The sequence below is a fragment of the Chamaea fasciata genome, unplaced genomic scaffold (genome assembly GCF_029207755.1).
Source record: "Chamaea fasciata isolate MVZ Bird 193981 ecotype frontalis unplaced genomic scaffold, bChaFas1.0.hap1 SCAF_3, whole genome shotgun sequence".
In the NCBI taxonomy this organism is placed as follows: domain Eukaryota; kingdom Metazoa; phylum Chordata; class Aves; order Passeriformes; family Sylviidae; genus Chamaea; species Chamaea fasciata.
In genome coordinates this window covers 107104878-107127244 of record NW_027094088.1, presented here as the reverse complement: position 1 = coordinate 107127244, position 22367 = coordinate 107104878, and the positions used below count along the sequence as shown (strand labels likewise).

Genomic DNA, 22367 nt, shown 5'->3' with positions numbered 1-22367 from the left:
AGCGCCCTGGGGGGGCCAAGGCGCCGGCGCTGCCCTCCCGGCCCGGGGCAGGGCATCCCCCGCCCCGCCGAGCCCGCACATCCTCCGTCTGTTCCGGACACCTCCGCGGGGCAGCTCCCGGCGGTCACAGCTCCACAGGGTGCGGGGCTCAAGGCACGGGCGTGGAGAGGGCCGAGGCTGTTTTCATCCAGCCCCAAAACGCCACCTCTGCCCCTTGAACTGATGCGCGGTTTCCCGATTTGCAGAGATGTAGAACCACGCCGGACAGCAACGCTGTCAGCTGGACAGATCACACAACACTCGCCCTTGAGCCGGGACACGCTGCGGGGAATTGTTCCAGTCGGGTGGTTAGAGATTGTAAGGGGCTGCCCAGGGAGGCGGTGGAGGCACCGGCCCTGGAGCTGTTTAAGGAAAGACTGGATGTGGCACTCAGTGCCATGGTCTGGTTGACAAGGTGGTGTCGGTCACAGATCGGACTCGATGATCTCAGAGGTCTTTGGCAACCTCACTGACTCTGTGATTCTGCTGCCCCCGAGCCAACACTCTTATCTAGGATACACGAGCTCACCACCACCCTGCCCCTGGGAAAGCGCTCTTGCACGCATGCTCCGCATCAGAAGAAATACAAATTGCATTTTGAAGCATGGTCACTTTCAACAGTGAGGTAGCCTAAGAGAAGAGGGTTTAACGAAGCAACAGGACTTGTGATCTGCTCGTCTTGCGGAGATGATGACTAAACAATCTCTGCACCCGGGGCTTTTTGGTGCGACTGATTCGAAGAGCTCTGCTACTGCCAGGGTCACCTGGTGGGTACTGGGCAGGCACTGCAAACCATGCCATGAAGTACTGATATTTAAATCCTGTGCAGCGTCCTTTGGTAAGAATAATTATAGCAAAGTCGCAAAATTCTGAAAGAACAAGGCATTAGAGAATTTTCTAAAAACCAGACCTCTAAGAGAAAACAGAATTTGTGGCCTTAACAACACCATATTGAAAATTCTCTGAAGGGGGTCACTAGACGCTGATGCCAGATGAGTTTCAAAACAGACAGACTGCTCAGTACCAAACTAAATACAAGGTATGCATCTAACATTCAAATTCAACATTTAGGTTGTTTTGTCTTTAGACACTGCCTTCATAACACATTAAATCCTTTTTACCTGCATTTGCATGCTTCTTCACAAAGGGAAAACTACAGAAAACATTGCTTTTTCCTTGTTCTTCTATTGGCTGTTTCAGTTTTGCTGTAAAGTATGTTCAGGCACAGGCTTTACTCAAAATAGCAAAGGCTGGTGAAGAAACAATGAATAATGATGGCATTTGTGTGTTTCACAAATTCTAGCACTGATCAAGCCAGTAATGCTGTTGTTTGACCAATGCACAGTTGCTGTCTACAGGCACTACAGGTAGCTAATCAGTCTTTACAAACTTGACCAAAACCAATTAGACTTAGGAAAGTCTTCTATTAATTCCAAAGATTTTTCTCCAAATTAGGAAATGTTATTCAATGAGTTTCTTGCCTTTTTTAAAAGGCATTTACTAATCTAGCATGGGATTAATGCAGCCAGCATCACTTCAGACTTCTCAAGGATTTTCTCTCATTTTGTAATTAGGATCATGACACTTTCAAACTGCAAACGCACACTCAAGTACACTAAAGCTGCAGTCAGAGAGCCGGTTTTAGTAAAGCACCAAACTGCCCAATCTCTTAAAATGCTGGTAGCAGACACGAATCAACGTTGAAATACAAGATACTTACGGCTCCTTCCAAAGGATAGCAAGCAAAATGGATTTACCCACTTCAGAATTTTACACTCCCCCTCCAATTTCAATCTTAACACTATTTCTTCAAATTTTTGTGCTGCACATGCATGAATAGTAGCACACTGCTACTTTTGACATTTCATGCCCCTTTTAGATAGAACAACTGAGCTCACAATCAATCAACCATGTGCTTTTCTAATACTAAGTTTTATATTAAGACAAATTTGAAAACACTGATTAATAAAATTCCCTGTTCAGGAAGCTCTGGGAACTAAGGGTTGGAGACATGTCTGTAGGTGGTTTATCTTTTCAATTTTACTAATGGATTTGTCTGCACACTTATTTTTGTTCTTCTTACAGGAGTCAGTGCAAGAGTGAAGAAAATTTAATTGAACCACTTCCTACATAAACCTGAATGGCACAGCAGCACAGGAAGTTTGTAGCACTGGAAAGCATTTAAAGGCCTGGTTTCCAGAGATTTGCTTTCTGAGGACATTGAATAGATATTTGCCCAGTTGACTTCCATTTCAAACACTATGAGAGATGCTGAAGCAAACCAGTTTTATATCCCTGGGAATGGAGAGTATATCCCTAGCCTGAAGTCTCACTACTTTCTCGAATACAAGTCGCTCCAATGAAGGAATTTGCTATTTAGAACAAAACCAGGAAAACCCAAACCCATCTTTTACTTAACCACACAAAAGAAGTACAACCCAAACAACCATCCTTTGGCGCAGGTAGCACAGAGGAGCCAGGACTCCCTGAAGATCCTGGGATATGTCTCACCCAAGGATTTTAGTTCCATTCACAAACCCACATGCTTAGTAAACACAGTACAAAATATTAAGTCTTTATGTTGTTTTCTCTTTTAGCAAAACACGGAAGAGTTGGCTACAAATTTTATGCCTCAAGTACATGAATAGCAAAATAAAAGATTTGGATGGAAATGGAACAAAGTGGAGAGAAAAACTTCAGTTTTCATGTAAAGATTTTCAACATCTTTGAAACTTGACCACATGCACTTAGTGTCTCCATCAGCTGGGCAGTTCAGGACAGAGGCAGATAAATAGTACAAAAACAACTGTGTCCCTCTAAATTACTAGTCCTGCCTTTTGGTGACAGCCAAAAAAGCTGAAGTTTCTGTATGACAAAGCTACAAGTGGGTCCCTGTGCTAATGAGCTAGGTAGTTTAACAATACCTGATCTGCAAGACACCCGTAGCAGCCCAAAAGAAGCAGCAACCACTTCAACCATTGATAAGAAAAATTCCTTCAGAGCTTACTTTGAGGCACTTCATATGCAGTATGCACCAGACTACCTCATTTTGTGTCTTCTCACACATGCATCTACCACCATGTGAAGACTTGACAGAACATTATTACACTGCAGATCTTGTGATAAAAGTTACATCCTGAAGATTTTCAAGTTAGAGTTCAAATGTGAGCTGGCTTGCAGTATTGGTTGTTGAAGTTACTGTGAGAAGAATGTAAACTGCAGCAGTTTACACTACAATGTAAGTGAAATGTTTCACTTTAGTCCAAAGTGCAAAAATAAATACTATTTTTCCTTAAAAGGTGCTTTTAGTAGTTAAGTCTGAGAGAACTGTTCCACCTAGACCCACTTATTAAATAACTAAGGAGTTTTTTACTTAAGGAAATTCTAAGGATGATCTGCTGTACAGTTACCTCTGCTACATGTTACAGCCAGGCTCTGACCACCCAGTTTAGCTGAAAATACCTCTACTATAGCAGACAACAGCACAGCACCCATTCTGCTCTCTAAGAGCACAGTGCATAAGGATGTGAGGGCATCCACATATTGCTGGTTACATTTTTGGTTTTGCCTAGTTCACCCTGCAGATAATTTTTGGTCAGTTAAAAGCTAATTTGATCTTGTACTATTGATAGCGTTTTTTTGCTCATTCTTGAGTTGTCCATTAGGTGTAGCAGCAGTTTTGTAGTCGTTGTCAGGTGCTTTTATAACTAAGAGTCTGAATGGTTCAGTCGTTTTCCGAAGTCTCTGAACAACAACAGCATTTTGCAACTCTGCTTCCTCAAGTGTGAGTGTCTCGTCCTGCAGCTCTCGAAAAGGCAGGGAGGTCGTCAGAGTGAAGGGAACACTTCCCTCAGATCCTTGATACTTCGTTATGAAGTCTCTGACATGGCTGATTCTGAGAAGAGAGTAAGAAAACTCAGCATTAGAGTTTGGACATTGCAATCCCCACACATGTGGGCAACACACACAGCCACCATGGGACAGGAATGAAACAACCACTTCATGGAATGCCTGACAGCAGAGAACTGGAGCAATACAGATGAGGTGGTATCCTGAAAAGCCTGATCCACTTGGGAGGCAAGGACCAAGGTCTGCGTGCTCTGAGAGCACTCCCAAAGGGAAAATGATTAGTATCTTATTCTGAACACTCAAATGCACCATTGTGGCTCACATGGTAGTTACACAAACCTACCATTTCCTAACCAGCTGGTGGAGCTCTTACCTGAGGGTTCTGTAGCCAAGACATAGAATAAAGATGCCTCCAGTGTGTGGTTCATGTAGTAGGACCATAATAAAAATAAAGAAAAAGGGTTTGCAAAAACTATTTAGACAGCTGATACACTGACTAGGTCTAAGTGTGGTCCCATCCTCCCAAAGCAGGGGCACAGTAAATTTATTACCAATTCAATCTGTCTGTGAAGAGCCTCACAACTACTGAGCAAGACGGAAATATTGCTGTGGAAGAATATGGAATAACTAATTTGATTAGAAAACAAAGATGAGAAGACATCTGTATGAATAAAATTAACACAGTATCGATGTCGATTCTCTGATCCTGAGGCCAACTGGTAGACTGGCTGCTGGCAAAATCCTAAATTCATCCTTCCTCTCCCCCATGCACAGGGTCTCCCAGGGTGAACAAGATCCTTTCCAAGCTCCATACCTGATGCTCCAGGGTCACACAAATGTAGTAAGTGCTGAAGAGGAGACACAACTCAATTCGGGACACAGCTCTATGTGGTATTCCTACAGCTCTGCTCTCCTAGTTGCTGCACTCTCATGCCTCAATTCCCCATACTGCAACACTACAATGCTTCCCTGTGCTTCTGCTACAATCTTTCACCAGTAATCAACCCATACCCAAGGCAGCAGTTACTGTGGCACCTACACAGTCTATCTGCAAAAAGCTGAAAGTCATCAATTCACCCAGACTCTGGGTAATATGCTACATATGTGCTACATGCTATTAATCTATACCTTAGTTAACAAACAGCTGAGTGTCTTGTGCACTGAAAGGAGTGCTGTGTATGCAATAAGGATATGCACTCTAAAAGGATTTCCCTCTAGTTCTTATCAGGTTATACACAAGTACTGTATATAGCACAAATGTGCTGGTCTTGTGGTGAGAGGCTATATTATGACAGAATATTCATTGCACAGTACTTCAAAAAGAGCATTACACCAGTAAAGTTGTTGTTCTGCTTATCTCAGATTTTTTTTTTCCTCTCAAAAGCACTTAGCAGCTGTACAAACTGCTATTTACTATGAAGACAAAAAGCTTCTAAATATACTTAAGTGTGTGGGACCTGGAATAATTGAGATATGAAGCCCTTCAATGAAGTATTTATAATTAAAATAGCAATTTACCCTTCAGCAGTACATCACAACAGTGTTTCAGTTCATATCTCAGTCCACTAACAGTAATAAATTAGTACAAGTCAAAGAAAACACTACAGTCATTAACTTTCAACAGTTGAGCTTTCCTTCTGACCAGCCACAGACATACACAGTTTATCTTGACAGCAGCCTGGGCTGAATTAAATCTGTGATACCTTTAAATTGCTTCACAGAGAAGCACGGGCAACATATCCTTTCCACATGACATGACTGCAATAATTTCTCAAATTTGGATTTGAGAAAGGTCTCTAAAGACAGTAGCTCTGCAATTTATTGCTGAAGTGTTAATCTCACTTTCTCAAAGCTCTGGCATACATGTGCTGTGTTGACACCTTCTGACATTATCCTCATTTCTAAGCCTCTTTGGGAACCAGAAATTTTATTAATTAAGAATTAAACACACCGTGTGCATTCTATTCTGTCCACGTTGACATGCAGGGGATGAACTCACTGCACTGACTCCAGCCCTCCCAGGAGGTTTCTCTGGCTTAACTCTAAATCCCTTTTTCCATCTCCCACCTGTGGTGCTGCCTATGCCCAATGACCAGCAGCCTTTTCACTAACCCATTTGTTCCAGATGTAGTTGTTTTGTGAGAGATCTATCATGTTAAATGCTATTTCTTCTAGTAATGAGCAATATGTACACCTTAACATTCTCTAACTTACAAAGAACTCCTACAATTTCCTCAGACTTTTCTCTACACTCAGTTATGAGCTGACTTTTAAGAGTTCACATGTCTCTTATGCTCTTCTCATGTCACTGAAAAGATTTCTCAAAATTTCAAAAGGTTTTCCAGATACAACTGAAGAGCAGTCCAATGCTAAGTGAACTAAGGAGGTAGATTAGTCATTAAAATTAAAGACTTAAACATACAAGCATTAAAACTAATAGTTCAGATGCAAATAGACATGACAGTGGTATAATAAATCTTACCTGTGAGAAACATTGAATTTCTGAATTATCCTTTCCCCATCAGCTAACCAGATCTGGACATTGGTGATAGGCTCTAAATCATTCAAGGGTACTAAAGGCAGGTGTTTTTTGTCATCAGGTCCTGGATGATCATCTCTCACTTTAGAGATTATCTTTGGAGTAGCACTGAAAAGAAAAGCCACATGAGGTTATGGCTTCTGTGTACACATGCAAGCTCAAACTTCCCTCCAGACCTCTGCTTCTGGAGCTTTCTGCCCCGTAGCAGAGTGCACTGATGACTTTTTAATTCAACAAATATAGGTACACCGGTATAAATATCAGCTTTTTTCTTTCATCCCTATTTTTTCCCCTACATGTATGCCATTATTTTCTCTTAAAGACTAAAACATGCTAAAGAATTTCAGTTTGCTTGTGTTTAACATTTGTATAAGATGGAAAGGAACTTTAAATATCAGAGGATTAAATACGAATATACAAGGGACAAAACTGTTTGAAGATTCTTCATGCATTTTTGCACTCTAATCACACAGGTGAAACTTTAAGGGGGTTGAGTATTGAATTTGCATACTCAAAGTTAATTTTCAGCATAATGTGATTACAGTAATTCAATTTAACTGAATGTTGTTAGCCTTAATTTAGACTCCAGCATCATCTATCTCAGCTTAGAAGAATTACTCATCTATCAGAAAAATTGACTTAATGTGAAAAATCCAGACTGATGCACAAGCAGTTGGATTTTTTTTTCCTAAGGCATTTTCAACAGCTGACCCAACTATAGGGACAAAGATTCATAAAATGACTTGACAAATATATGGACATCAGTCCAAGTGCATGGTCTTAAAAAAACAAACAATAAAAAAACTGCTGGCAATTTTTTTTTTTTTCTGAAGAAATGTCTAGAGTTTAGTGCTTCTTTCATGACTAAGCTTCTTCAGCATGTAGAGTTTAAGTCCTCATTGGGCCTGATCCAGTGGGCACATTCTCAGCTCCTGTGAGTATAACCAGATGCTTGCTTGCAGAACAATAGCAGTGATTTAAGGAGTTACCATCTCTCCTCTGTGCTCAGCTGTGGTCACAGACTACATGAGCACTACACGGCAGTTTGCAGAAAAGCTCTCTTTGCACGGAAAATTGATGAGCTACAGTTTCTTGAGGGAGAAGTGGGGAAGTGATGTCCGCAGAGTAACAGTCTTAACTATACTGCACACCTGCTTTGCAGATAAACCTCGGTTTTATGTTTTTACCTGTAGTAGTTTATTCGTAAGGCAGAAAAGTCACAGCTAATTTATTATTACTTAATGATTTAATATGTTCAGGCTAATAAAGCTGGACTCTTAAGTGCAAGTTTTGTCAGAGGTATTTCAAAAACTTTTATTGCCCAGTTAACTGCTGCCCTAACTTCTAGGATATCAGTAGAGGCACTTTTTTCTATCTTCCACAGAAACTCAGCAAAAGGACGAGAATCAAGAAATCTCATTTCCAAGTGAGCAATAAAAGATGTTCACTGTGACTGGAGACAGGTAAGAGGTACATTTTGCATTACACAGAAGTCAGCTGGGGCACAAGGACTTGGCACCAACAAATTATAAGAGGCGCATCTGTAAAATATTCTGGCACTACTAGTACAGGTGATGTACTAGCACCCATCTGCCTCACTATCTCACAAACAGTTTCTGTTCATGCTTGACATCAATACAAAATAAAGCTAAATTGCCCTCCAGACCAGGAATAAAAGCTTGAATACTGGCAAGATAATGTTAAACAGTTTTGCAAGCAGAGAAAAAAAAAATTCAATTTCAAGTCATACTTCAGTCCAGCAATGCCCAGCTCTTGCTGTCTCCCTGTTTTAGGTGCTGGCTCACACACTGCAGAACTCATGTGAGTGAGCTGCCTCCAGCACAGAGGAGGCTGCAGAGGTGCTCAGCCGTGGTGTCTGGCTCTGGCTCAGGCTGGGCTGGGCTACATCGGTCACAGCTGTAGCTCAGACAACTGTCCTGCATGGACACAGATTTTGGTGTCATTCCCAAACCAACTTCCCTCACAGCCACATCTCCATATGCTGCAGGCACTGGAGGTCATTCTTTCAATAGAAAGTGTGTGCGAGACTGAAGCAAATGCATTCAGTGAAGCTGTAAGAGAAAGTTAGAACATCTGTATTTATCAAGATTTAAAGCACTTCTATACATAAAAACTTTTCTCTTGCAGAACTGACAGATAAAGCCACCTAGTGGTGGGAGCTTTGACTAAAGCCAAACCCCAAGAATCTAAGTCTTATTAGCCTGAGATCGAAGCATTGTAACTCCTTTTAAGGCTTATTCCTTTTATTAGATTATCAACAGAAGATGTAAACTAGAGATTGAAGAGACATAAGAGCATCCTGACAATTTTCTGATAAGAAAAAGCCCAGCAGTTAGGTATCATGCCTCACCCTGACTGATGGTTAAGCAGCTTGGCACACAATGCTTTACCCTAATGAGGTTACAGAGCAAGCTTGTTTTGCTACAAGGGATTTCAGTCAATAGTTTAATTAACATGTTTCTGAGGCTGTCTCAAAGATGCATAGATTAGCTCAATAGAAAAGTGGGGTTGCAAATCTAGTCATAATCCCAAACTATGAAATTCAGCTGTCCAGTAATAAATAGAACAGAGTATACCCATTAGTTACACAGGTTCATAAGGTACATTGAAAAATTTTGGCATGTCTTACTTATTTCTCCTGTAGAACAAAAAGGCAGAGGATCAAGCCTATCTGAACTGTATCAACATATATGTTATTTCTAGATCCTCCAACAAGAGTCTTGAGAACTAGTCAACAGACCAATTCATAATGGTTTATCCATTACAAAATCCCTCCACTTGGGAACGCTGACAAACTATACAGTATTAATTTTATAAGTTTATTTGCTAAACAGAGGTTTAGCCAGGCTATAAGCTGAAGTAAACTCTTCAGTCACTTGCCTCCCATTTCCGACTAATCATACAAATGCAATTGTGGAAAAGGAGTTCTATAGCTTAAAACTTGTTCCAGGTCTCAGCCAGCTCTGTTGCTGCCCCACAAAGCTTTTCCGCTGCAAGTGTGGTGTATTCATGCAATGGACATTTATCAACAGCAGGAAGTGAGCACCACTTTACGGAGTAGGAGCACTTATGGCTCATGTTTCCAACATCAGAAAAAATATTTACTTGTCTTTGAGGACAAGTCTTTGATAGCATAGCACAGAGTAGACAAAACAAGAGTAGGAAAAGAATACAAAATGCTGAGAAAGTTGTAGAATGTATCAGTGTACAAGACCAGTCAACCGAAATTCTCAGATTAGCATGTTTCTGAAACCTAACTTGCCTACTGGGAAGCAAGATCATTACTTGCTGTAGGCATGGCTGAGCACAACAAGTGACTGAACAACCTGGCATTTAGCACTGGTTAGCAGCAGAAACCCAGCAGACCGAAGATCTTTTTGGGTTTTTTTATGAACAGCTCTACTTGTAGATAAAATAAGGTTAAGCTCTTGACGCCTGTTTGCTCAGATTTCTGTGCCACCAAAAGCAAGCCTTGCAGCATCTCACCCATCTCTCAAGGGAAGCTTTTCCCCATTGTATCTACTCAAGCATGCAGCAACTGAATGGACGTACTACAGAAATAGATGAATCTCATAAAACAGATACTTGCTTCTCTAAATCAGCCTGGAACCACTCACCCTTTCACCTTTATCAGTCTTTTGCTCTGCACATTATCTTCTTTCCTTGCCTCAGCTGTTCCTGCGCAGGTCAGGCTTTCCCTCAGCACAAGCTCTGGGCCTTAGCAGCCAAACCTTTCCCACTCAACTGAAACAAGCTGTTCACCTGAGGCTGCACCATAGCTTAGGAACCCCAGCCTGCAGGTCACTCAGCAGTGCCACCTGTGATACCTCCTGTAGGCTCCTGGTCACTGAACATGTCCTGTTCCCTAGGTCAAAGCCTGCTTTTATAGGCACACAAGTCTTGCATGACAGAGATATGTCAAGCAGATAATGTGGCTGGGAGTAAGCAAAAGTCACAGGGACCAAATAAATGAACTCTTGGCCTGTTGCTCTGTAACAGCCTTCTAAAATACAATATATGTTTGGCTGTAAATCAAGTCCAGTTTTAGCATTGGCATGAGTGGCTGACACTCTCCAACTACAAAAGGGACATGGATCACTCTATAATACTAAAATGCCTTACTGCAATACATGCATGATTAATTACTGAACGATTTTAAGAGAATGCAAAATAACCTCTTCCTTCTTCAGTTCTCTTTATGGGATTGTCATACTCCTCCCTCTTCTCAAACTATTGCTTATACAGCTTAAAAGAGAATCCTTTCTCTAAAATAACAGAATAGAAGAGTGACAGCATTTCAGTTGGAAACGGTTCTGCTAATATTGAGACCTTGAACAAAGAGAGCCAAGAGCTTCCTGGCTGTATCAACACAGCAACATGTCCAGTGGATTGTGGGAGCCAATTACCCCCAAGTTTCATGGAGAGACACCAAGATGCCTGCAGGATGGAGCACTCACACTGTCAGCTGATGCTGGAGGAGAGCAGCTTTTTCAGCCTGTGGAAGACATGGTGGTGGTTGTGGGGCACCTAGAAACAGCCTGACAGGGTCTGCAGGAGGGGGTGATGCTCGTTATGGTGGACGGAAATTCCAATGAGAGGCATTCAGATGGGATATAAGGAAAAGATTCTTCCCCATGAGGACAGTCCAGCACTCAAGAAGGCTGCACAGCCTCTGCTCTTATGGGATTTCAAGACCCAATTGGATAAAAGCCTGAGTAACCTCATTTGTCCTCACAGATGACCCCGCTTTGAGCAGGAGCTTAAATTAGAAAACTCCAGAGATTGCTTCCCACCTGAATTCTGATCCTTAACCGTAAGTATGGTTCCCTTCAGCTACTCAATCACAGATCACACCAGCCTACTCACCTTCCTAATCTGTAACCATGTCCAGAAAAGGGATGAAACATTGGCTTTTTCGACGACAAATACACCTTATCTTTTTTATCTTCCACTTTCACTTCTACCTCCTCCTTATCAAAAACTTTTTGCAGCTCAAAAGGCAGTTCCCTTAAGAAAAAAAACAAAAGGTCAAAAAAAAAGTACTATACTGTTTTCAGTATATAAAATAGACCAATGATTCATATTTGTTCAACATTTGGCCTTTCAAAGATGATGCTTTTAAACAACAACTTCACAAGTATTTAGTAGAAGTTAGGTTAAGTGCACGGCATACAAATAACTTCAAGATTCTGAACTGCAAGTTAACTAGAAAGTATATAATTAAAAAACCCTATTATGCAAGTTGTTGAATGATGTTCAAATTTACTCAGCAGTTACCACTCCAAACATATAATGTGTAGGAAGTTCAGTGTTGCCATACACTACTGCAAAGGGTTCAATTATTTTATCCCCATAGTAAAACAAAAAGAAAAAGGTTTTTAAAGAGAAAGAACTGAGTTTAGACACAGTGTACTTAATGACAAACACAGATCTCAGCTTCTAAAAATTATATCATCACTAATAGCTCCACTCTTTACTGCAGAAGCATCACCTTGGTAATGCTTTAATTGCATGAAGCAGAACACAACAACGCCTTTGTCTCTGAGCTCTGATGCAGACAGTACAATTTCGGGTGGTAGGGCTCAGCTGGCACAGGGGCTGTACTAAATGCTTCTCTACCATCAATGACTATGCAGAAACCATCTCATAATTAGCATCTTCACAAGCGAACAGTGGAATAAAAGTGGCAAACTTTTGATGAATGCACACAAAAGGCTTTAAACAGTGCAGTTAATTGCTACTACAACTAACACAGGTGACAGCCATACAGGAGAAGAACTGTAAAATTAGTATTTTTGATGGCCTAGCAAAATATGGAAAAGAAAAATATAATGACTTAGTAATTTCACATGTTTGATAAGGAGGTATTAAATTACATTATCCATAAAATTATATTCTCCTCTCCATTTGTATGGGGTGAGGAAACAGACTACAAATTGAAGGCTCACAGTAACACTGGTTAGTATGGTCAAACGCCTTTTTTAAAGCAACAACTGCAAACAATAGCAGAAATCAGAACAGCATGTTAACTTTTAATACAGGGAAAATGTAAAATAGCTATTAACACAGGAATTTACGTAAGATTGTTATATATACACAACACCAAGTTTGTACTTGGAAAAATGTCAGAAATTTAAGACTGATTAGAGTTGCTTGATCCTACATAGAACATCTGTGCCCATTTAAGGCTTTTCATCAACAAAAAGAAAACAAAGACCATAAAACCAGAAATGCTCAACCCCTTGTGCATTGAGTTCATTAGTCAAAACACCATTTGATCTGTAGCTCTTATTGGGCACTGATTTATTCTTTATTACATTGTGCACCTGCTGTGCCCCCTGCCAACACTGCCTTTTATCTATTCATCAGCAACTGTACAACTCCTGCCACCAAGAGCTGTGTTAAACCTGTTGATGTTCCAACAGCCATTAGCACTGCAGGAACGAGACCGGCAGGGCCTGCGCTCCTACAGGGACACTGCAGTGCAGCAAAGCCACGTAAAAAATTTAGAGCATAAGCTAACTGCTACCCAAAGCACATTAACTCAGGCTGGATAAGAACACAAAACTCGCTTACCCCTTTTTAATGGACTCCAAGAACTGCTGGTTTGCAACATCAGTGTAGCTTCGAAGTTCGCTGTCATTTACTGTAAATCCATTCTTCCAAAGTTTAATGATTACATCAACCTACGGAGTAAGAACAATTCTCATTATAACACTGATGAAATAGAAGCTTGGTATACCCACATACCCTGTGATTAAATAAATACAGGGTATAAATCATTCACTTCATGGACTAAAAATACTGAGAGCAGGCTCACTGTAATCTGCCTTGGCCCCTTGCCAACAGGCACAGCAACTGCAAGGGGTAAGTGACATTTCTAAGTATCTTGTGTCAATCAGGGTTAAAAACAAACCTTCCCCCAATCATTTTGGCTTCCTAAGTCAAGAACACTCCTTCAATTCAGCAGAGGGGAAAAAAAAAAAAAAAAGGAGCTGGACTATCCCAGCCAGCTGCAACTCTTCAAGAGCTAATTTGAGAGCATACATGCCTGGTGTTGGAACACCAACTGCCAGAATAGTCCAGCTGGGGATTTATTAGGGTAAAGCCTTGCTCCGATCATTCAGAAGGATTTTCTCAAAGTAAAGGCATTGAGATGATGCATGCAGAAGCCTTTCACTCAGGAAATGAAGCAAGTATCAGAAAATTTACTTTCAGACAGTAATACACTTAGGAATACCCTGGAATTCCTGGGTGTATTCAAAACCTTGTTGATTGGGGGAATGAAAAAATAAATTCAGTAATTCCTTAACTTTGCCAGAAATCATCCACTACTCTGACTTGTAACCTTTGTAACATTTACTGAAATCTCTCCAATTGTAAGATGGATATTTGGATTGTATTTTCATATTAATGCATCATGCCATTTAAGGAAGCATTTAGTTACCGAGGCCTGATTCCTGTAATAACATTATCTCAACAGATATGAGGCCACAGATGAGGCCACAAATGCAGAATTCACCTCAGCTGAAAATTAATTTAAATGAGGTTTGATAGTACCTGATAAGTTTGAGGTTTAGTTTGGTGTTTTTTTCAGTTTGACTTGTTAGGTGATTGCTACATAAATAAACAGCATGTGCAGACTGCTGAACAGAATTCCTTGTCTTTCGGTTGGGTTATCTGTCAAAAGGAGTAGACAGCACTCAACAACATTAGATTCCATCAAAAACTTTTGTGTCTCATGGCACCAATGCATATGGAAAGAGTTCTAATTATGGGAAGGTTCCTCTACCGTGAGCCAGTATGCAAATTTAACATGGACTAATTATTCCACACCAACTTCCCATTTAAGCATTGACACAACTAATGCCATGGAACACTATTTCAGGACTGCAATTTAAGATATTGCTTCTGACATTTCACTTCTTCCAGGGTCAGTTAAGGATCCATGAATGTAATTTCTAACAATGCCCACTCCGAATTTCTTCTTGTCATCTTTGTTCTACATGGCCTTTTCTCCCTCCTCTTACCAGTCTTTGATGAGTAACAGAAAAACACGAAAAGGACAGAATCACTGAGATACAAACCCACGCTGAACATCCCACTGCAACCATAATTATATGAATAAGACCAAATGAAAAATATTTGGGCTATGCCTCTGCATAAAAAGGCTGCAGCTCCTTAAATAACTTCTTATGTAACAGTACTTGTCATTCCTTGAACTCCTGCTCACCTCACTCTCCCTACTAATAAAGCAGAAGTGCATTAGCCAATGCCAGCATCAGTTCTAGAATGACTCTAAATCGACCATAAAGCTGTAAAGAGCCAAAAGCCCAGTAGCAAAGGCCTGGCTGGCCGGGAGATGGGAGGTTGTTCCTACAGCTTTCTGAATTCCATGTGCATTCTTTAACTGATGTACTGGAAAAGACTGCTGGACTTCTGGTATCTGTTTTCCAGAATACTCCTGGAGTGCTGTTATAACAAACATGAGTGTTTTTTTCCTCACTGCCTACCTGGTTCTTGACTGTAGTTGGGGGCACACACATAGCACCAACCTTCTGAGCTTCTTCAAATAGGTTATCTACAAAGTAGTCACAGTTTTGTTCTGTACCGTTCAAAATCTGATCACCAGTTCCTGATTTACACACCCTGCAGAACAAAGAAGCAAAAAAAGACTCCTCAGAGGACACATTAGAGGACAAGTAGGTACCTCAGAAGCTCAGTACCAAGAAGTATAGAAGGCACACTCCCCTGCACCCAAGCTTATTCAGTTTACTGAGTACAAAACATCAGGTCAACTTCGCATTGTGCCTTTTCTATAAGCTTCTTACCAATCTCTAACTGCTACTATTAGCACTTCAAAAGCCCAAGCTAAAGAACATCATCAGAAAAGAAGAACCAACCTATTCAAAGCTTCTAAACTTGGTATCAGAGTAAGGAATGCAAGTTAGATGATTCATGCATCTAACCATCATACACCTAGCTGCACAGCAATGAAGGGGTTTCCTTAAAGCAATTCTGTGATACAGGCTTGGGTTCCTCTACCATAAGTTTTTAAAAAATACAAGAAAATTGCCCTAGGATTTACTCCTCTACCCCATTCCTCGCATCATCCCAGAACCACCATTACTGTTTTGGAAAGTGCATTGGGGAAACTCAAGCGACTCAACACCACTGGAGCAGACTGAAGAAATACAATACAAGCCTTCAACACTGTGGAGACTGCCAGGGTATTAAAAAAGATGCATCAACCACATCTTTTTATAGAACACTGTATATGTGACAGCTGTTTCTGTTAGATTTTCACCAATCAAAATGCAGAAATATGCAACCTGAATGATTATCTCTGTATACGTTCTTTGCATAGTAAGAAGATTATGCAGCTTTTCGTAAACATTGCAGGAGTTACTCCTACGGGAGATTCAGAAAAGTCTATTTTAAGCAATTCAGAAAATAAAAATCCCAGCTCTTGAAAAAAACATCCAATTTTACATAAAACTCTGCATTGAATCCAACAGCAGCAATACTTACTGGAATGGTAATTAGATATTGCAATTTGCATAAAATGGAATTGTTCGCAGTGCAACTGTGCAACACTAAGACTCCCTGGAGATTAACATCTCAAACAAAAGAAAACCTCAACAACTTTAAAGAAGAAATTTCAAAAGTATGCTGTTCTCATTTTAGTTTTCTAATAGAACAAAAGAAACTTGAAGCATTAATGCAGGTGTTCACTGTGCTTTACCTCAGACACAGAACTGAAAAAACAAACACCTCTATATCAGATGCAGAGCTGCACAGTGAGTTAGCAGTTTGAAAGGCTGCCTTGCTATTTTAAATAAAAATATTTACACAGCTTCTTGAAACTAGGAAGCATTTCAGGCATATGAAAAGTCTTTCAGCAAAACAATAGGATTTTTTTTTTGAAACTTTCAGTATATGTGGAGCAGATGAATACAGTAAAAACATTGTATTTTAGAATTTAACATAAAGTTTGAAAAGTAATGACAGGACACAAACAGCAGTGGGAAAGGAAGACAAAAAATGGGGACAACTGGCACCTACCATTCTTTCTTTACAGTTTTGATATTGTCCATGTCTTTCATTCTGGTGCTTCCCCTAATTACAAAAAAAAAATGGTTTAAAACCAAACCAAAACAAAATACCTATCATACCTTCTTTTGTAGCTGAAGCACTCTTTATGTCTTTTCCTGTGTTGATAATACATTTAACCAGAAACCTCAACCTCCCCCCCCACCAAGTCTCCAGATGGTTCTTTGTTTTCCTGCAGTTTCTAATTTAATGACACATGAACCACACATCTGTTCCAGACGTTCAGGAGCAAGGTTACTTTTCCATAAATGAACAAAATACATTTCACAATAATAACAGTGTAATGTGGAAATACATGCCTATACTTCTGTAAAGAGAGGAAAAAAAAATCACATTCCTTTCCTGAGTGGCAAGGTTTAAACTTCCCTAATTTTACACAGCATTATGAGATGGTCGCAGAAAAACTGCACTGCCACTGCAGGCATTTGAGTGACCTTCACCTTAACTGTGCATTCCTTAGAAAGACAAGATTTGTCAGGTTGCCCTTCCTACCTTACCTCAAGACATTGTTGCAGCAACTCGGAAACAGTGAATTATCATACCTGGCCTACTGTCAGCTGGCATGAAAACCCTGGATTTGTAAGTACTAAATATGATACAGGATTAGTCTGCTGAGTCAAAAGAAATGAAGAATCCCACACTGAACTCATAACAGTCACTTTTGAATGCTCTGAAAAAAGTCACAGAAAGTCACTAAAAGCCAGAAACCCCCAAAACCACCCTTAAAAAGAAAATCACTCTAAAATTGGAAAAACCCACAGGAAAACAGAAAATTTAAGGTGCAACTGTGTTCAGAGAGTTATCCCTGACAACCACTGGTTACACAGATGATGGTCAGCTCCTGGCAGGTTCAGGACTAAGTTATGACATTGTGTGAGGCTCTCAGAGAGTATCAAACTAAGCAGTGACAGTCATCACACTCCTGAACAAAGCAGTATGCACAGCATCACTAATACAAATTTTAAGTGATTTTTGAGATCTAATTTAACAAGATGGGGAGTTAAGGGGAAAACAACATTCACTGCAGCACTAATAAAAAAACTATAAAAACCATCACATGCAGTACTAATTCATGTTCCTTGGGACTCTAGTGCTGGTATTCTTTCAACCTGGACGTTAAAATTCGTGTGAAACACATCCTGTAGAAAAATATATAAGCCTCCAAAAAAACCCTACAAGGTCAACCTTAAATTTATCTGGTACTGTTATGCATTAAGTCAAAACATATTCGGCACACCTTTGACATGTAACACATGATGAGGTATAGTCTTTTTTTTTCCCCCCCACAAATGTTCAGCCAGAGCCCCACATCTATCAGGCAAGCCTGTGCTGGTACATGATGATATTATATGCATATCTGTTTGTTGCTTTTGGAACTCAGTACTGCACTTGGGGAAAAAAAGAACTCTCAGTATCAAGTGAGCAGAGTGAAATTGGAATGCTTAAAAAGTGTAATTTTTTCAAACTTCTCTCAAATTCAGTTTTAACACACTCTGGCATGTAGGGCTTTTTTTGTGTTTAGCCCAAAGTAATTCTTTGTGGTTTGTGTTAATGTGCCTATCTTCTAATCTTTCACTCCAGTAGGCTACTCCCCAAAGCAACAAGATCCACCTCCTGCCATCTGCTTTTGTTGATCCTCTGTGACTTGTCATCGGAGCTGTTAAAAAGAAACAGACACAATGAAGCAGCTCTTCAAATTAGCTCTTTGGCTACATTAGGCTGGCCTCAAATGTGCATGAATGGTATTCAAAACTGGTCAGCTGTGAAAGCTGCTGTTCCTTCTAAAGTACAACAGCAATTACACTTAGAAGAAATGTTTGTGTTAATCTCTCTAGGTGAAGAATCATCCTATACAGCATATTGACGCTTATTAAGGCCAAAAGGCATTAGGGCACAGCGATCAGAACGCACTGCAAGCACTTTAGCTCAGCATGTCAACCCAACCAGCACAAACCACCTCCTCTCACCAACTTCTGACAGACATCCCTAGCTGCTGTTTAAAATGTTAAGAATTTTGGTACGTAATTTTTGCGTCAGTGGTAAAAAGTACCTCAGAACCCAACTACCACCTCCAGAAACTAAATTTAAAACACGGGAAGAAGCTGCAAATGTCAGCAGCCCACCACAGCTACATCTATTAATTGGTGTTAGGACACTCTTGGCCGTTCCCACACAGACCGAGGGCCTTTCCAGCCCCATGGAGATGGGCCACTGACTCAGCAGCAGCCCTTCACAGCCAGGGCTTCCAAACACGCAGCCCTCAACAGGCATATTTGCTTTAGCAAATAATTTTATGGTCAATACTTTTGAGCCCACACTTCCAGTTATTTTAACACAAGAAAAGCAAAACTGAAACTGTGAGGCTTTCCCTGCTGTGAAGGGCAGAAGCACAGAGAAGCACATGCAGCCCCCTCCCCTGAAAGCCTGCTAACCCCTTACTAACTTTGGCAGAACAAACTCTCCAGTTGAGAGCTGCTCCCAGCACAGCACAGAAACTGCAGCCGAAAATTGCACTGTACCGTGCCACAGAGAGACAGGAGGCTAGAGAAATGGCAAGTACAAATTAGTAGCGAGATGAGCGTCAGACTTAATGGCCTGAACGTGACTGATGTGCTCAGGTACACAGCATTCATGCTTCCTCTCCAGCTGGCTAAAGGAGCTGCGCACTCAGAAACAAACCTGCCCCCAACCTCGATGTCCAGGTGTTAGAAAGATAAATTACTTGTCTGTAGAATTGCCTTGTTAAGGTTTAGGATTCGACATGCTTCAACAATCTCAGACCTAAGGGGAGGTTAACAAAACTTGGGAAGAAGGACGTACCACTGATGGTGGACACATAAAATGCACAGTTTACAGGCCACAAGAACATTGCGCAGAACTTCCATGATAAGGAAGAAACTAATAAATCCAGCTCAGCAACTGTGCCGAAACCACTTCCAAGTGGGTAAAAGGTAATTCTGGCAGGGCAAAATCGTGACCAGCAACTCATGGACCACCAACTCAAGACAACTAACTACCCAAAAGAAGAGAAAGACAGAGCACGCAGGCTACTTAGAATGAAAAGCAAGGAAATAATTTAACCAATAAACGACAGAATACTCATTAATAAGAGAACTATATAAACTTGTAGCCAGTGAACATTAATGTCTATGTTTGCTAACATGTATAAATCGTGAGAAGTTTTGATAGTCGCCGTGCTGGCTTTGTGGATTTACCATCCAGCCCTTCTTTCTGCTCAGAACTGCAAATAAATCAAGTACCTTGCCTCTGTGTGTGGATTAGCCTCATACACAGCAGGTCAAAGAACCTATTTTGGGACATCCCCGTGGCTGCGACACCTGAACTCACCCGCACCCCGAGAGCCAGGCCCGGGCACACGCTCTGCGCCTCCCGCCGCTGCCAAACCCTCCGAGCGCGGCCCCCGCCCCGGCGGCCGGCCAGGAGGTATTTTTAGGCGATGAGGCAATACCGCGGTACCGACTCGGAGGCGGAACGTCCAGGGAGCCCCGGGAGGGGCCAGGCCGGGGCCCCTGAGGGTCGCTCCTGCTGCGGGACGCGGCCGATTCGGAGCGGGGCGAAGCCGCAGGGCGGAGGCAGCGGAGAGGCTCAGCCCGCCCGCCCCAGGGCCGGCCGCGGGCAAAGTCCGAGCGCCAGCAGGAGCCGAGGAAGCGCCGGCCTGCGGAACGCGCTGCCCGTGCCCGGCCTGTCCCCACAGCAAACTCGGCCGGCCTGTCCCCGCAGCGAACTCACCCGCCCGTCCCGCGGCGCCCAGCCCGCCAGCGGCCGCCCGCCGCGGAACTCCTCGGTGTCCCGCCTTGAGCAGCGCAGGCGCGGGGGCGCCGGGCGGGGCGGGCAGAGCTCCGCCCCGGTACCGCGGGGGGAGCGAGGGGTGTCCGTAAGGTTCCGCACCTGCCGGGCGGGGCGAAACGCGGCTTCCCCAGGGGCTTCCCTGTCCTGCGGGTACAGGCGAGGGCTGGGGTGCTTGTGGCTCGGCGTGGCCCGGCTTTACGAGCCGGATCCCCCGTGCCGCTGCGGCGGCGCCCAGGCAAGACCTGGCTCTGCACAGCAGAGATAAACATCCCTGCCCGGCCTGAGCCTGCGAAGGCAGCTCTGTCCCGGCTGCGGAACAAAGGACGGTCTGTGTGTCCGTCTATCGAGCCGCGGCATTTACAACAGTGGGGAATGGTGCCTGTGTTTGGGCACCCGCCCGGCCCCGCGCCCCCGGCGGGAGCAGCCGCACGCTGAGCCCTTTGGAGAGCGGGAATGGCTCATTGTGCGGCCAGCGCTAATTACGGGCGAGTGTTGACATATGTGAAAAGGAGCTCAGCCGAGGCTTCACACCGAGGACAAAAGAGCGGCGCGGTGTCTGGGAAGCAGAGCTCCCGAGGGTGAATCAGACGGGAAAATGGGATGGGATCTTCAGGAGGGAAGAAGGATTAAGCTGATTTCCCTGGGCTGTGTTGGGCCTTGGGGAAACCGCTCTCTGCGGGACGAGGAGGTCCCGTGGTGGTGCCAGGAGTTATCCAAGTATCCAAGGCCAACACCGCGGAGAAACTGCCAGCCCGTAGAACACGCACGGAGCCGAGTGAACGCATCTCTTGCACCTGCAGGCTGTTTAATAGGGGTTAGGGTTTTTTTCCCCCAATAATTAGCGATGCACTGTAAAACATTTAGAATTAACCTAAACTGAACAGCCACAACTATCTAATTCACGCTAATTAATGGGAAATCCACTGTGAATCTGCAAGTGCGATCAAAGGTAATTCTAAAAGTAGAGGTAATACTTCATTGAGTGTCGTCTTCACGTGGGACACGTTTCTGCAATCCCTTAATCGCATCAATTAAAATCACATTGTTCAGGAATATTAAAATAAGATGCGTAGTCTCAAAGTTCAGTGATGGGTGAGCAACAGAAGTAAAGTCTGACATTTGACAGCTATAATTTCTTTCTCTTTAGAATGCACGTTACAATGCACTGATCCTTTTGAAGACAGTTTGGATTAATTGTTAAGTTTTAACTGGATGAGATCTAATTAGAGCTCCTACTTATGAATCTTCAGGGAAGATAGTAAGAAATTTGCCTTTTGTTTTTGTTAAAATACATGGAGTCTTATATTTCAAAACACTGATTGCTGAGATTCTATTCTCCCTGGTTTTATGTTTAAAATACTTTGACATTTTCAAATAGAAGGTACTTGTTTGTTACAAGTGTTACTGATTCTATTAAACAGGTTTTATATATTTAGAACTTAAACCACGTATATCATGACACTGTAGAAAAGTCAAGGAATTTACAAAACCTTAAGCTAAAACATCAGAAAGTTGGATTGCAGTGCTGGACTGCTTAAAACTTTCTCTCATTATTTTAAGTACACAGTCTCCATTTCATTAAACACACAAGTTCATTAATATGCTTAACCCTTTCCTGGAGGCCCTTTCAGCAACAATTTGACAGACCCTAAGGTAAGCATAGAAGGAGCTGAGGTTGGGCTTACCTGGTGTAATGGTGCAGGCATCCTGGCTGCAATCACTTATTGATTTAGAAGATTTAGGTCTATTACTGGAAATCAGAGTACAGCTGGAGACATGCTGACCTACTGCAATAGAAATCAGTGTCCTAGTGAATTCAGTGTTTTTTTAAAAGCTCTTCTAAGTAGTGCTGTCCTCCCTCAGGAGTCAAACTGTTGACAAAGCATAGGAGTAACAAAAATCTTAAGAAAGATCTGCAACTCTTTTATAATGTAAAAAATATTTTCTTTAAAGTTGGAAATTTTCAAGTTAGAGTGTTGTTACAATCAAGACATCA

The 22367-nt window shown here is 42.0% G+C and overlaps 1 protein-coding gene across 3 annotated transcripts; it reads right to left on the bottom strand.

Moving 5' to 3' along the window:
• Window positions 1-2607: 2607 nt before the first annotated feature.
• Window positions 2608-20493, bottom strand: UBXN2A (UBX domain protein 2A). Of its 3 annotated transcripts, none has more exons than XM_066180006.1 (7): window positions 20471-20493; window positions 16514-16567; window positions 15004-15097; window positions 13025-13134; window positions 11315-11455; window positions 6371-6535; window positions 2608-3934 (listed from the first exon to the last, which is right to left on the bottom strand). In XM_066180006.1, exons 2-7 carry the CDS (start codon window positions 16552-16554, stop codon window positions 3646-3648), a joined length of 840 nt encoding a protein of 279 aa, XP_066036103.1. In that variant the 5' UTR covers window positions 16555-16567; window positions 20471-20493; the 3' UTR covers window positions 2608-3645. The 3 variants fall into 3 exon arrangements, with proteins under 3 accessions (XP_066036103.1, XP_066036104.1, XP_066036105.1); XM_066180007.1 differs by lacking the exon at window positions 20471-20493 and adding an exon at window positions 20312-20413 and having other exon boundaries at window positions 14962-15097; XM_066180008.1 differs by lacking the exon at window positions 20471-20493 and adding an exon at window positions 19910-20012 and having other exon boundaries at window positions 14962-15097.
• Between the last annotated feature and the right edge of the window lie 1874 nt (window positions 20494-22367).